The sequence below is a fragment of the Pseudophryne corroboree genome, chromosome 4 (assembly GCF_028390025.1).
Source record: "Pseudophryne corroboree isolate aPseCor3 chromosome 4, aPseCor3.hap2, whole genome shotgun sequence".
NCBI classification, from domain to species: Eukaryota; Metazoa; Chordata; class Amphibia; order Anura; family Myobatrachidae; genus Pseudophryne; species Pseudophryne corroboree.
In genome coordinates, this window is record NC_086447.1 from 582,547,370 (window position 1) to 582,563,421 (window position 16,052).

Sequence of the window (16,052 nt, forward strand, 5' to 3'; positions counted from 1 at the left end):
AAATACTGTCCCTGTCAAGGGTATCAATATTTTCAGTCAGGGAATCCGACCAAGCCACCCCAGCGCTGCACATCCAGGCTGAGGCGATCGCTGGTCGCAGTATAACACCAGTATGTGTGTATATACCTTTTTAGGATATTTTCCAGCCTCTCAGCTGGCTCCTTGAGGGCGGCCCTATCTGGAGACGGTACCGCCACTTGTTTTGATAAGCGTGTGAGCGCCTTATCCACCCTAAAGGGTGTTTCCCAACGCGCCCTAACTTCTGGCGGGAAAGGGTATACCGCCAATAATTTTCTATCGGGGGAAACCCACGCATCATCACACACTTCATTTAATTTATCTGATTCAGGAAAAACTACAGGTAGTTTTTTCACACCCCACATAATACCCTTCTTGTGGTACTTGTAGTATCAGAAATATGTAACACCTCCTTCATTGCCCTTAACATGTAACGTGTGGCCCTAAAGGAAAATACGTTTGTTTCTTCACCGCCGACACTGGAGTCAGTGTCCGTGTCTGTGTCTGTGTCGACCGACTGAGGTAAATGAGCGTTTTACAGCCCCTGACGGTGTTTGAGACGCCTGGACAGGTACTAATTTGTTTGCCGGCCGTCTCATGTCGTCAACCGACCTTGCAGCGTGTTGACATTATCACGTAATTCCTTAAATAAGCCATCCATTCCGGTGTCGACTCCCTAGAGAGTGACATCACCATTTCAGGCAATTGCTCCGCCTCCTCACCAACATCGTCCTCATACATGTCGACACACACGTACCGACACACAGCACACACACAGGGAATGCTCTGATAGAGGACAGGACCCCACTAGCCCTTTGGGGAGACAGAGGGAGAGTTTGCCAGCACACACCAAAAACGCTATAATTATACAGGGACAACCTTTATATAAGTGTTTTTCCCTTATAGCATTTTAATATATATATACATATCGCCAAATAAGTGCCCCCCCTCTCTGTTTTAACCCTGTTTCTGTAGTGCAGTGCAGGGGAGAGCCTGGGAGCCTTCCCACCAGCATTTCTGTGAGGGAAAATGGCGCTGTGTGCTGAGGAGAATAGGCCCCGCCCCCTTTTCGGCGGGCTTCTTCTCCCGTTTTTCTGAGACCTGGCAGGGGTTAAATACATCCATATAGCCCCCAGGGGCTATATGTGATGTATTTTTAGCCAGAATAAGGTACTATCATTGCTGCCCAGGGCGCCCCCCCCCCCCCAGCGCCCTGCACCCTCAGTGACCGCTGCTATGAAGTGTGCTGACAACAATGGCGCACAGCTGCAGTGCTGTGCGCTACCTTATGAAGACTGAAGAGTCTTCTGCCGCCGTTTCTGGACCTTCACTTTTCGGCATCTGCAAGGGGGGTCGGCGGCGCGGCTCCGGGACGAACCCCAGGGTGAGACCTGTGTTCCGACTCCCTCTGGAGCTAATGGTGTCCAGTAGCCTAAGAAGCCAATCCATCCTGCACGCAGGTGAGTTCACTTCTCTCCCCTAAGTCCCTCGTAGCAGTGAGCCTGTTGCCAGCAGGTCTCACTGAAAATAAAAAACCTAACAAACTTTTACTCTAAGCAGCTCTTTAGGAGAGCCACCTAGATTGCACCCTTCTCGGCCGGGCACAAAAATCTAACTGAGGCTTGGAGGAGGGTCATAGGGGGAGGAGCCAGTGCACACCACCTGATCCTAAAGCTTTTACTTTTGTGCCCTGTCTCCTGCGGAGCCGCTAATCCCCATGGTCCTGACGGAGTCCCCAGCATCCACTTAGGACGTCAGAGAAAGGCTGTGCGATGGGGTCTTGTGCCGCACCGGCATACGCCAATTCTTTTATGTTTGGGGTAGAGAAGGCTCTTTTCTTTTCTAATGATCAGCAAATATCAGATATAGGGGTATATGCAATTGCGGTCGAATTCGCGGCAATTTTCGCCGTTTTTTAATTCGACTCAATTCGACAGGTGAATCCCGGAAGGTGGCTTCCGGAATTCACCATATTCAATGAAAAACGGATTCGCCAGAGTCGCGGGCGAAAATCGGCCGATTTGGCGGATTTTGCCGCGATTTAAAAAAACGGTAAAAAAACGTGAAAAACCCGAAAAAAAAATGGCGTGGGGTCCCCCCTCCAAAGCATAACCAGCCTCGGGCTCATCGAGCTGGTCCTGGTTCTAAAAATGCAGGGGAAAAATTGGCCAGGGATCCCCCGTATTTTTAAAACCAGCACCGGGCTCTGCGCCTGGTGCTGGTGCCAAAAATACGGGGGACAAAAAGAGTAGGGGTCCCCCGTATTTTTAACACTAGCATCGGGCTCCACTAGCTGGACAGATAATGCCACAGCCGGGGGTCACTTTTATGCCGTGCCCTGCGGCCGTGGCATTAAATATCCAACTAGTCACCCCTGGCCGGGGTACCCTGGGGGAGTGGGGACCCCTTCAATCAAGGGGTCCCCCCCCCCCAGCCACCCAAGGGCCAGGGGTGAAGCCCGAGGCTGTCCCCCCCCATCCAATGGGCTGCGGATGGGGTGGCTGATAGCCTTTTGTGATAATAAAAAGATATTGTTTTTTCCAGCAGTACTACAAGTCCCAGCAAGCCTCCCCCGCAAGCTGGTACTTGGAGAACCACAAGTACCAGCATGCGGGAGAAAAACGGGTCCGCTGGTACCTGTAGTACTACTGGGAAAAAAATACCCAAATAAAAACAGGACACACACACCGTCGACAGTAAAACTTTATTACACACTACCGACACACACATACTTACCTATGTTGACACGCCGACTGCCACGGTCTCCGACGATCCGAGGGTACCTGTGAAAAAATTATACTCACCTTCCAGCGTCCAGAGATAAATCCACGTCCAGAGAGTAAAATCCACGTACTTGTTTAAAAAAAAAAACACGCAAAAACCCGCTCCATACCGGACTAGAAAGGGGTCCAATGCTTTCACATCAGACCCCTTTCTCCCGAATGCCGGGACATCACGTGACTCCTGTCACTGACGTCCCTTCAGCCAATCAGGAAGCGCTACTTCCGTGGCGCTCACCTGATTGGCTGTGCGCTGTCTGTACTGTGACAGCACATCGCAAAGCCGCTCCATTACTTTCAATGGTGGGAACTTTGCGGGTAGCGGTGGGGTCACCCGCCGGTCAGCCGCTGACCGGCGGGTGACCTTACCGCTAGCCGCTAAGTTCCCACCATTGAAAGTAATGGAGCGGCTTTGCGATGTGCTGTCACAGTACAGACAGCGCACAGCCAATCAGGTGAGCGCAACGAAGTTGCGCTTCCTGATTGGCTTAGAGACCTTTCTGTGACAGCTGTCACTGACAGGTCTCATTCGTGGAAAGGTGTCCCATGTGTCAGCATGGGACCCCTTTCAGTCCGGCATGGAGCGGGTGTTCGGTTTGTTTTTTTGCCAAGTACGTGGATTTATCTCTGGACCATGGCTGAGGTGAGTATATTGATCTTTTCTTTTCAGGTATCCGTGGATTCTACATGGAGAAGAGGACCGATGTCGGCGTGTGAACATAGGTAAGTATGTGTGTGTCGACGTATGAAATAAAGTTTTACTGTCGACGGTGTGTGTGTCCTGTTTTTATTTGGGTATTTTTTTCCCAGTAGTACTACAGGTACCAGCGGGCCCGTTTTTCTCCCGCATGCTGGTACTTGTGGTTCTCCAAGTACCAGCTTGCGGGGGAGGCTTGCTGGGACTTGTAGTACTACTGGAAAAAACAATATCTTTTTATTATCACAAAAGGCTATCAGCCCCCCCATCCGCAGCCCATTGGATGGGGGGGGACAGCCTCGGGCTTCACCCCTGGCCCTTGGGTGGCTGGGGGGGGGGGGGGGGACCCCTTGATTGAAGGGGTCCCCACTCCCCCAGGGTACCCCGGCCAGGGGTGACTAGTTGGATATTTAATGCCACGGCCGCAGGGCACGGCATAAAAGTGACCCCCGGCTGTGGCATTATCTGTCCAGCTAGTGGAGCCCGATGCTGGTGTTAAAAATACGGGGGACCCCTACTCTTTTTGTCCCCCGTATTTTTGGCACCAGGCGCAGAGCCCGGTGCTGGTTTTAAAAATACGGGGGATCCCCTGTCAATTTTTTCCCCGCATTTTTAGAACCAGGACCAGCTCGAAGAGCCCGAGGCTGGTTATGTTTTGGAGGGGGGACCCCACGCCATTTTTTTTTATGATTTCACCGTTCCAGCATAAAAAAAAATAATAATAATATTTTAAAAAATATATAAATAATATTTGTGCCTCCAAAAAAAAAAAAAAAAAGTACCTAATCCCTTCTAATATAAATAGATCTGCTATTCCCCCCCAAAAAAACACAAAAAAAAACATGTTTAAAATTTTTTTATTTGTTTTCACCCTCCAAAGTGTGGCGGATTGAAAATGACGAATTTGCTGTCTAAAAGCACTGCTGTCGAATTTCCAAACTTGAATTGAATATGCTTTGGTCGAATTGCAGCACTTGTATCATTGCAGAAAAGTCGAATTTGCAAAAAGTCGAATTTCAAAAAGTCGAATTTTGAAAGTCCGTTTTTTGGTCGGAAAGCACTGAATTGCATAGGCGATTTTTTTTTTTGGTCGAAAATGACCCGAAATTCGACAATTTCGGGAATTCGACCGCAATTGCATATACCCCATAGCAATGTACACCCGCTATGTCGATGACGTCTTTATGCTGTGGACAGGTACATATGATGGTTTCATAGAGATGATGCAAAGGGTTAATCAGATAGATAAATCTATAAAATTTACCTTTGACATACAATCCACTAGCATACATTTCCTAGATGTCAAAATTACCAAATCACATGGTAAACTGATCACTTCAGTGTACAACAAGCCCACGGATGTGAACAGTCTGTTGCTATCCTCCAGTCATCATCCGAAATCGTTAAAAAACGGGTTACCATACTCGCAATATTTGAGGGTACACCGTATCTGTACTAACACAGATGATGAATTGGTACAAATGGATTTGATGACTAGAAGATTTCTTGAAAGGGGGTATAGCAACAAACTGTTACAAGATGCTAAAAAACGTGCTATGCTTGAACCTAAAATACCGGTTGATAACACCGGGGACAAAAGGGCAGTTGATAAATCTGTGATATATGTATCAAGTTACACCACTGCAAGTGAAAATCTCATCAAAACTGCTAAGAGAGTATGGCCGGTTATTCAGTCTGACCCGGACCTCTCGAGCATTAGAACAAGTAAAATATTGCCATATAATATTGTTATAAAAGAGGCAGTAATATACGAGACTTGATAGTACATAATGATATTTCACGTTTAACAGCAGCAGATACCACCTTTTTATCCCGCAAGCCAGGGAATTATAAGTGCACAGGTTGCACCACTTGTTTGTATCTCGAGACAGGGGATTATATTGTGCACCCCCACTCGGGACAAAAGATTAAGATCAGACAGGTGCTCACATGCACAAGTAAATTTGTCGTTTATTGCATCAAATGTCCTTGCGGATTGTATTACATTGGTAAGACATCCTGCCTTTTTAAGGAACGGATGTCACAACATAGAAGTGCCATTAAACAAATATTGGAGGGTAAAACCATAGAGCAGCCCGTTGCTAAACACTTCAAATCACATAATCATACATTGGCCACTTTACGGTATAAGATGCTAGAGCAAGTGCAGGCATCTAAACGAGGTGGTGATAGACATAAAGTTTTATTGCAAAAAGAAGCCCGCTGGATACACCGACTAAACACGGTGGCTCCAAACGGTCTCAATGAGACGCTATCTTTATCATGTTTTTTATAAGGGGGAACTTTTCTAAGTGTTCTTCTTTAATATATAAGGGTGATTGCTTAGTCCGATTGTTTTACATGGATATCTCTTGGAATGTCTGCTGTACTCTTTGTTTTACAGAGTCTGCAGTTTTATTGATTTGCATTTCTCCAATGCTGTGTGTTGTCATGGTGATGGGTATGCACTTAGAGTCGGGTATACGTCATCAAGTGGGCAGTGCTGTCTACATGTGATGACGCAACCGGATATGGGTCTGCCGGGGCTCCGGGGACGCTGCACGTGGTGTGTCAATGTTATAGTAAGGTAAGATTGTTTGTTGTATCTTTTGTATCTTCTGATGACGGTTAATAAAACCGAAACGTCAAGCTAACAAGAGGGGGTCATCTCTTTTCTTGTATACTAAAAAGTCAGAGAGTGCCGACTATTTGTACATCCTACATTGCTGCCATGCTGTGGAGGGCACCGGGCAAGTTGATCTAATTATCTGGGAGTGCCGAATACCTGCTACTTATATATATTTATAGAGGTCTGAGTATGTGTGCATGTACACTTTTGTCTATATATATATATATATATATATATATATATATATATAATATGCTAACATTAAAAGTCTATTTTGCAATAAGCAAGCAGGTGGCTCTGTAGCCAAGTGGTTAGGCTTCCCGCCCACAGTGAACATTGTGATTGCATGGACACTGGTTCAAATCCTGGGTTTAACCGGTGTTTTAAAAAACATGGCAGGACACCATTTTTAACATTACTTCCTGGTTCTTCCCCGGAGGTTGCTGCCCTACAACACTCGGCCTCTGGAGGAGCGGGGTGTTGTTAGGAATTTTATTTTTTATTTGTTTTTGTACAGCATGACTCTACAGGAAGATTCACTATTGCTGGTAACCACATGCACTGTAAATGCAGGTTTATACACACATTACTTCCGTGGTGTACTTACTGGTCGGTGTACATGATCACTAAGTCTAATGCCTAGTCAAACAAGCAGCTTCGCTGCAAAGTCGGTCACACAGTGTGTCAGACAAATACGACTGCACAGACAGACCCTTACCAGTCCTCTTTGGGGGGAATGCGGGCGCATGTACTGCCTGAGGGGACAAATTGACTGTTTCAGCTAGATTGTTTGCGGTCGATTCGCCGCCAGCCCTCATAGCTCCAGGCCAGTACGTCAGGTTCTCAGCGAAGGCTGAACAATTTCCAATGAGAGACAGTTGCAATTATGGGGCGTTTAACTACCCATTGGAGTGTACCCTACACAGCAGTAGGGCTGTTGCTTCGCCCTGCTTTGGTGGGGGTTTTGAGGTAACAAGGCTGTAGTGGCAGGGCACTCCAGTTCAGGTTTGCCCTACACACCTTACACTTCTTGCTGCCTGCAGCTTCTGTGGACGTTGGCCAGTTGGTTCTCGCGTTTCAGCTTCGCTAGTTGCGCACAATGTCCACTTTGGCTACATTCCTAACAGGCGGAGTCGGATTCCAAACGAGAATAGGGGCTTTACCTTACGCTGGCTAGAGGTTTGTCTTGGACACCTGCCTTTCGCAGACCAGGGGGGGGGGGGGGGGATCTGATTTCCTACCATTGTCTACACGAATTCCTGAATGGGGACTACTCAGGATATTGTCTTTACACCTCAGTCCATTCGGCGCCGTGGTCTGCCTGCAATGCATGCACTCCAGGATTCGATACCCAATGCGGCAAACAATTATTATACCTCCGATCGTCAGTTGTGGACATCCACAGTTAGGTGGAACCACAACTTTGAATTCACAGATTATGAAAATACGGTCGACGGTTTCCCATCATTGCCATCTGCAAGACAGGTCTGCCTCCGTCAGAGGACAAGACGGCGGTTCTGCAGACAGGCTCTCGTAGTCTCAGTAGTTTGATGCCGCAGGCAACACCCGAGTCGCGGTTATTTATTTTGGTTTGGGATAGTTCCAAGACTGATCACGCTGTCAGTTCGTTACTGACCCTGCAGACAGTACGTCGCTTGCTATAGATTCAACGTCGAATAAATGGCAGTCGGTGACGGCAGGTGGGATCCGCAGTAATACCGAATTTCGATGGATCTTATATTTTGACGAATCGGGCCTACTTATGGTTTGCTGTAAAAACCATTTTTCCTTTTCATTCGCTACCGTTTGGCTTCTTACCGGCGCCTCGAGTAGTCACATCTAGAAGATGGCATGATAGCTCATCTCAAATTCCTAAGAAGGATAACAGTTCTGTACTTTGGAGATCTACTCATCAACACTAGGTCTCCACGCTTATTCCTGCAATGTGCATTACGAACGTACAATAACGTTGTTCACCACGGTTGGATTGTCATCCTCATGAAATCGTCCCTCATTCCGTCACAAAGGAGGGTTTCCCTGCCTGAACACAACACTGAAGTGTTCGTCATCACATACAGTTAGTATGCAATCCACGGACTGTCTCGGTGCATTTTGGCATTCGACTACTAGGAAGGAGGGTGGTGGCGTCTTTCGACGTACTCCAGTGTGCAAGGAGTTCACTCATGACTTTTCATCTGAATGTTATGGCACGCATCTACAAATTCATCAGATAGTGCGGTTGTCTCCAAGGGCCAGAGTTTCACTACTCTGGTGGCTCAAAGTACACATTCTCTCCGCGGGGAGAATGTTCGGCTTCTGGAATTGGATAATTATCACGGTTCACAGAAAGATGGCTGTCAATTAAATGACCTGGAACTCAGGGAAATTTCCAACACGCTGCAACAAGCAGTGCACATGCTCCGGTCTCAGACTATCCAGATGCACTCAGACAACGCCACAGCGGTCGCATACAGAACAAGGAGGAATTCGAAGTCACATGGCATGCGGGAATTGCTCGAATTCTCAATTGGGCCGAGCGTCACCAGGTGATATTGTCGGCAGTGTTTGTTCTGGAATGGACAACTGGAAGGCAGATTATCCCAGCTGTCAGGTTTTTCCTCCAGGAAACTGGGCATTAAATTCAGAAGCGGGTGGAATTACCCATAAGGGAGATCTAATGGCATCTCGGGAAAAGAAATAAAAAAAAAAAATCATCAAACATTCCTGTATGTGTCCAGAGTAAGAGCTCCAAGGGCAGTGGCAGTGGATGCTCTCACGATCGCGTGGCCGTACAGCTTTGTGCATCTGTTTCCGCTGTTTTCTCGATTGCTAAAGCGGACCAAATGGGAGTCATACTAGTGGTGCCTTATTAGCTAGGAGAGCATAGTTCTCGGATTTCCGCAAACTACTCGCAGCCGATCCTTGACCACTTCCGCCGCGTCCGGACCTGTTACAACAGGGTCCGTTTCTTTACCCCGATTTAGCGCAGCTGCGTTTGATGGGGTGGCTGTTGTTACTGCACTTAAAAAGAGAAGGGCATTCCAGAATCTGTTCTACTAGCCATGTTACGTGCCAGAAAGCCAGTTATGGCGGCTCATTATCACAGGATTTAGCTATATAGGTGGTGGGAAGCTCGGACGTTTCCGACATCATCTAGTCCGTTTTTCTTTTTATATTTTTACAGACTGGGTTAGGTGGAGGACTATGTTTCTACACTCAAAGTGCAGGTTTTTGCCTTGTCAATTTGCCTTCAAAGGCATTTGGCTCTTTTGCCGATTGTACACATCTTCCTGCAAGGTGTCCTCAGAGTACAACCTCCATTTATACCACCTACAGCGCCATGGGACTTGAATCTGGGTTTAGTTTTTTTTAAGTCTTAAGTTTTTACTTGGAAAACAGTTTCTCGTAGCCTTAGCCTCAGCAAGGCGTGTTTCAGACTTGGGTGCCTTGTCATTCAAGCCACCGTATCTTGTTCTCATAGGGCGGAACTTCGCACAAATTCCTTTTATCTCACCAAAAGATGTTACGCATCACTTAATCAATCGTAGTTCCTGGGTTATCAGTAGGTTCAGGAACTACAGTTACTTTAGAGGTGGTACGCGCATTACGCGTTTATGTAGCCCAAACATTAACTGTAAGTAGAACAGACACATTGTTTGTTCTCTATAATGTAGTTAAGATGGCTTGGCCAGCTTCCAAGCAGACCTTATGTCATACGTCAGGATTAGCTTCATCATAGGCTACAACCGCCGACATCAGTGTCAGCTCATTCCACACGTTCTGGAGAACGTCATGGGCAGGCTACAAACTTCTATATCAGTGTCAGACTATTCCACACGTTCCTTGGGAACGTCATAGGCAGCAGGTCGTGGACCTTCTAAGAAACGACTTAGACAAGCTGCTATAGGGTCATCGGTGCATGACCATCAGTGCACACGTTTATGCCTTTTACAAGTTTGCTACGGTTACGGCATCAGCATCTAGCTTTAGCCGCCTAGTGTTACAGGTGCCAGACTGCTCTCCTGCCCACGGGGGAAGCTTTGGTACGTCCCAAGAGTACTCCAGTGACCCCTAGTGGATGAAAAAGAAAATAGGATTTTGATACTTACCAGGTAAATGCTTTCTTTGAATCCATAGGGGGCACTGGACGCCCACCCAGAGCAGTTTTACCTGTCTTGTGGTAAGCTCAGTGGATCTTATAGGAACACATTATCACCAATGGATACGAAGTTACGGTGATTATGGTGTCAACTGCTTAGTTGTCAGTTACGTTATGTCAACTTTAGGGTTGACAGTGGTAATTTCCGTTATGTGTCAACTTTACTGTTGACCGTTATATTATAAGGTTATATATAATTCTCTATGGTTCATCCTCTCTATCGTTCCTGTTCGGCTCAGTAAAAATACTGAAGTCTCTATGGGAGTATGGAGGGGGTAACCAGTTACTAATTTAAATATTTAAATGTGCCATTCCCGGCTACGCCCGGACCATATCCCAAGAGTACTCCAGTGCCCCCTATGGATTCAAAGAAAAGGATTTACCTGGTAAGTACCAAAATCCTATTTTCTAAATTGGACCGATTTTGGCAATAGGGCCATATGGCCAAATTGTGTGTGGCCGGCCTAAGCGGTTCTGTGACATGACTCACATATGCAAGTATTTTTTCAAGAGTTATTCATGTAGTCAGTGTTATAAACTTACTGTAAAGTAAGTATATTCCAGTGCACACTTTCATGTATGCTTTTTTCACTAATATATGACAGATGAAATACATTCCTAAATTAAAGGTCAACATAAACCCAGGGTAGTGCTCACAAATATAGTTGTCCTTCTTTGCAGGTTAATCAAAATGACACCATTGAGTTGGTATTCGTAGTTAATAAAGAGATGGGAGTACTTCGATACTCAAGTTCAGTTATCAGTCTTGAAGAAACCTGGCTTCACTCCATCCCATGGACCAATGATGTTTCATTTACGTTTCCAAATGCCCCAGAATCTGGTAAGATGTTATTTTTCTCTTATTACATTTACAGTATTTATTAATATTGTTCCATGTTTATCTGTGGGCAGAGAATGGTAAAGTGGGAGTACATTATTACTTATGCATAATTTACACTTTAACACGAAACAAGTTGTATTTGTAAGGTAGGGAATATACAGTGTTGACAAAAGTGATTGGACACTGACAGCAAATAGTACGAGATTTTATTGACGTCAGTACTTTGTAGGTCCACCACGTGCAGTGATTACAGCTGACACCCTTCTTGGCAAACTGTCCACAAGTTCCAGGACAACAGCACGTGGTATGATTTGCCTTTCCGCTTTAAGTACAGTGCCCAAGTGTGACAATGATGAAGGTCAAGTCTGCCTAGAATGCACCCGTTGTTCCAATTCGTCCCAGAGGTTCTCAATGTTGTTGAGATCAGTACTCTGAGCTGACCAGTCCATCCAGGTTTTACAAATTTTCTTTATACCAGTCCATCGTCGCCCTGGAAATATGACAGGTAGCATTGTCGTCCTGATAAAAACATTTGTCGTTTCTGTAGAGCTGCCACAATGTAGGGAGCAAAGAGTTATTGAGAACATCTCTATACTTCTCAGAGTTAATGTGATCATGCTTTACAACTAGAGCACCCATGCTAAACCAGCTGAAACAGCCCCATAGCATAACGCCACCAGCTCCATGCTTTACTGTAGGTACTGTACACTCCTGTACCCCATATCAGACGTTCTCCTGGCAATCGCCAAACCTAAACACATCCGTCTGATCTGAAAAATGTATACCATGATTCGTCACTCCATAAAACTCACCGCCATTGTTCCACTGTCTAGTTTTTGTGCTCTTTACACCATTATAAGTGCTGGGCTGCATGCTTCTTTATGATTAGAGGTTTATGCTCGCCCATAATATCCAAATACATGGGCCACCCTACGTACTGTTCTTGTTGAAACTGGCATATTAGTGGCCACTTGGAACTTGTGTGCAATGGTATGCATTGGGATGATCCTTGTTCTTTTGCAGCTCCCTGGTTAACACTGGGTCCCTGGGTTGCAGTGTCGGGGGTCTTCCAGGGTGAGGTGCATTCCTGCAATGACTGTTCTTTTTCCACGCATGACAAAAGACACAGTGGATTTAGGAACCTTCCTAACAACCGCAATGCTTCTCTCACTCATACCCCCGATCACGCAGCCTACGATGATCCCCTTTTAAATATCGGTTAGCTCCTTCCGGCAAGCAATTTCATTAGAAAATTATCTAATCAGTGCCACTGTACCCGTTTTATGCCTTCAGGAACTTGTGTCTGCTGCAGGAGCACACCATTTCGCTTGCACGGAGGTGTCCAATCACTTTGATCTACGTAGTGTAGATTGTAAGCTCCACTGGGGCAGGGACTGATGTAAATGGCCAAATATACCCTATGCACTGTGGAATATTTATGAAATAACTGTTAATAAATAAAATGTAATACTTTTAAAATGAATCACAGTACATGAAATATAAGCACTGACAGGCAAAATTAATTACTATGATTATCTCATTACAATGGCACTTGTCAAGGTGTTAGATCTATTAGGTAACAAGTGATCACTCAGTTCTTAAAGTTGATGTGTTGGAAGTAGAAAAAATGGGCAAGCGTAAGAATCTGAGCAACTTTGATGAAGGCCAAATTGTGATGGCTAGACGACTGGGTCAGAGCATCTACAAAACAGCAGGTCTTGTGGAGTGTTCCTGGTATGCTGTGGTTAGTACCTACCAAAGGTGGTCCAAGAAAGGACAACCAGTGAACTAGAGAACCAGGCACAAAGATGCGTGTAGGGAGTAAACGCTAGCCCATCTTGTTCAATCCCACAAAAGAGCTACTGTAGCACAAATTGCTGGAAAAAGTGAATGCGGTCTATGAGAGAAAGATGTCAGAATACACGGTGCATTGCTGCGTAGCTGCAGACCGGTCAGAGTACCCGTGCTGACCATGGTCCACTGCCGAAAGCACCTACAATTGGCACGTGAGCAGCAGAACTGGACTATGGAATCAATGGCAGAAGGTGGCCTAGTCTAATGAATAATGTATTCTTTTACATCGTGTGGGTGGCCGTTGCATGTCATTTACCTGGAAAATATACGTTACAGTATGGTAAAAATTTACCGTTGATAACGATATTTCAACTAAGTCCAAAGGTTCCACAAGACAACATTGGGATATGATGAAGCGACAGCGGATTTGCACTAATCGGTGAAATCTTTTCGGCCTTCCAGCATGCAACGTCCATATATCCCCGCATCCTGGCTTAGGCAAATCCGTTGTATTCCAAAGCTCAAGGCAGGAGCATTATAGATAGCCCTAATCAGGCGAGAAGAACACACATGCATACCCTTCTGTACAAGAAGGAAGAGGTTAGTGAGTAAGAGGATCCTCAAATCAGGTGTGTCAGGATGGGATCCCTGTGGACTTAGGAGAAATACCGTTATCAACGTAAAGGTCTTATCATAACGTATATTTCTTTTACGTCCTAGAGGATGCTGGGGACTCCGTTAGGACCATGGGGAATAGACAGTCTCCGAAGGAGACATGGGCACTAAAAAGAACTTTAGATATGGGTGTGCACTGGCTCCTCCCTCTATGCCCATCCTCCAGACCTCAGTTTGATACTGTGCCCAGAGGAGACTGGGTGCACTACAGGGAGCTCTCCTGAGTTTCCTTAAAGAAAAAATTTTGTTAGGTTTTTTATTTTCAGGGAGCCTGCTGGTAACAGGCTCCCTGCATCGAGGGACTGAGGAGAGAGAAGCAGACCTACTTAAATGCTAGGCTCTGCTTCTTAGGCTACTGGACACCATTAGCTCCAGAGGGAGTCGGAACACAGGTCTCTCCTCGCTGTTCATCCCGGAGCCGCGCCGCCGTCCTCCTCACAGAGCCGGAAGATAGAAGCCGGGTGAGTATAAGAAGATAAGAAGACTTCAGAGGCAGCAGAAGACTTCAGATCTTCACTGAGGTAACGCTGCCCGCCATTGCTCCCACACAGAACACACACGGCAGGCACTGATGGGTGCAGGGCGCAGGGGTGGCGCCCTGGGCAGCAATTTACACCTCTAGGACTGGTAAAAAAATTGGCTCTGTGGGCTGTATATGGGTATCCCCCGCCAGTTTTTGAATGGATTTGAGCGGGACCGAAGCCCGCCGCTGAGGGGCGGAGCTTGATCCCTCAGCACTAACCAGCGCCATTTTCTCCACGGCACACGCTGAGAAGCTGGCTCCCCGGACTCTCCCCTGCTGAACACGGTGACAGAGGGTTTTAAAGAAGGGGTGGCACATAATTTGGCGCAATCAATATATATATATAAAAAGTGCTATATCTATCTGGGAATTTTTTCCAAAGTCATTGGCGCTGGGTGTGTGCTGGCATACCCTCTCTCTGTCTCTCCTAAGGGCCTTGTGGGGGAACTGTCTCCAGATTAGAGATTTCCCTGAGTGTGTGGGGTGTCTGTACGCGTGTGTCGGCATGTCTGAAGCGGAAGGCTCTTCTAGGGAGGAGGTAGAGCAAATGAGTGTGGTGTCTCCGTCGGCAACGCCAACACCTGACTGGGTGGATATGTGGAATGTTTTCAATGCAAATGTGAATTTATTACACAAGAGGTTGGACAAAGCAGAGTCCAGGGAATGTACAGGGAGTCTAGCCCTGCCTTTTACTATGTCGCAGGGACCTTCTGGGTCTCAAAAGCGCCCACTATCCCAAGTAGTAGACACGGATACCGACACAGATTCTGACTCCAGTGTCGACTATGATGATGCGAAGTTGCATCCAAAATTGGCTAAAAGTATTAATTATATGATTATTGCAATAAAAGAGGTGTTGCATATCACAGATGACCCCTCTGTCCCTGACACGAGGGTGCGCATGTATAAGAAAAAGAAACCTGAGGTAACCTTTCCCCCATCTCATGAGCTGAACGAGTTATTTGAAAAGGCTTGGGAAACTCCAGACAAAAAACTGCGGATTCCCAAAAGGATTCTTATGGCGTATCCTTTCCCGGCTAAGGACAGGATACGGTGGGAATCCTCCCCAACGGTGGGCAAAGCGTTGACACGCTTATCCAAAAAGGTAGCGCTGCCATCTCAAGTTACCATCTCAAGTTACCGCAACCCTCAAGGATCCTGCTGATCGCAGGCAGGAGACTACCTTGAAGTCAGTTTACACACATACTGGTACATTACTCAGACCGGCGATAGCGTCGGCTTGGGTTTGTAGCGCTGTAGCAGCGTGGACAGATACCTTATCTGCTGATATAGATACGCTGGATAAGGAAACCATTTTATTGACCCTGGGTCATATTAAGGATGCTGTCCTATATATGAGAGATGCTCAGAGAGACGTTGGCCTACTGGGTTCCAGAGCCAACGCTATGGTGATTTCTGCTAGACGAGCCCTATGGACCCGACAATGGACGGGTGATGCCGACTCAAAGAGGCATATGGAGGTTTTGCCTTACAAGGGTGAGGAATTGTTTGGGGAAGGTCTCACGGACCTAGTTTCCACAGCTACTGCAGGTAAATCAACTTTTTTGCCTTATGTTTCCTCACAGATGCAGTCCTTTCGGTCGCATAAACCCAAGAGAGTACGGGGATCTTCCTTTCTTGCCAAAGGTAAGGGCAGGGGGAAAAAGCTGTCAACTACAGCTAGTTCCCAGGAGCAGAAGTCCTCCCCGGCCTCTACAAAATCCACCGCATGGCGCTGGGGCTCCGCTGAGGGAGTCCGCCCCAGTGGGGGCACGTCTTCGACTTTTCAGCCACATCTGGGTTCACTCACAGGCGGATAGAAATTGTTTCCCAGGGTTACAAGCTGGAATTCGAAGCGGTGCCTCCTCGCCGGTTTTTCAAATCGGCCCTACCGGCTTCTTCCCTAGAGAGGGAGATAGTTTTAAATGCAATTCAA

The 16,052-nt window shown here is 46.6% G+C and overlaps 1 protein-coding gene across 2 annotated transcripts in view; it reads left to right on the forward strand.

The window, feature by feature from the left end:
* The window catches only part of GINM1 (glycosylated integral membrane protein 1), a 161,463-nt gene that overhangs the window by 99,342 nt on the left and 46,069 nt on the right, over positions 1-16,052 (forward strand). For both annotated transcript variants that reach the window (XM_063917510.1, XM_063917509.1), the window contains exon 5: positions 10,965-11,124. In XM_063917510.1, coding sequence (XP_063773580.1) covers positions 10,965-11,124 — 160 coding nt within the window. The remainder of the gene's footprint in view (positions 1-10,964; positions 11,125-16,052) is intronic.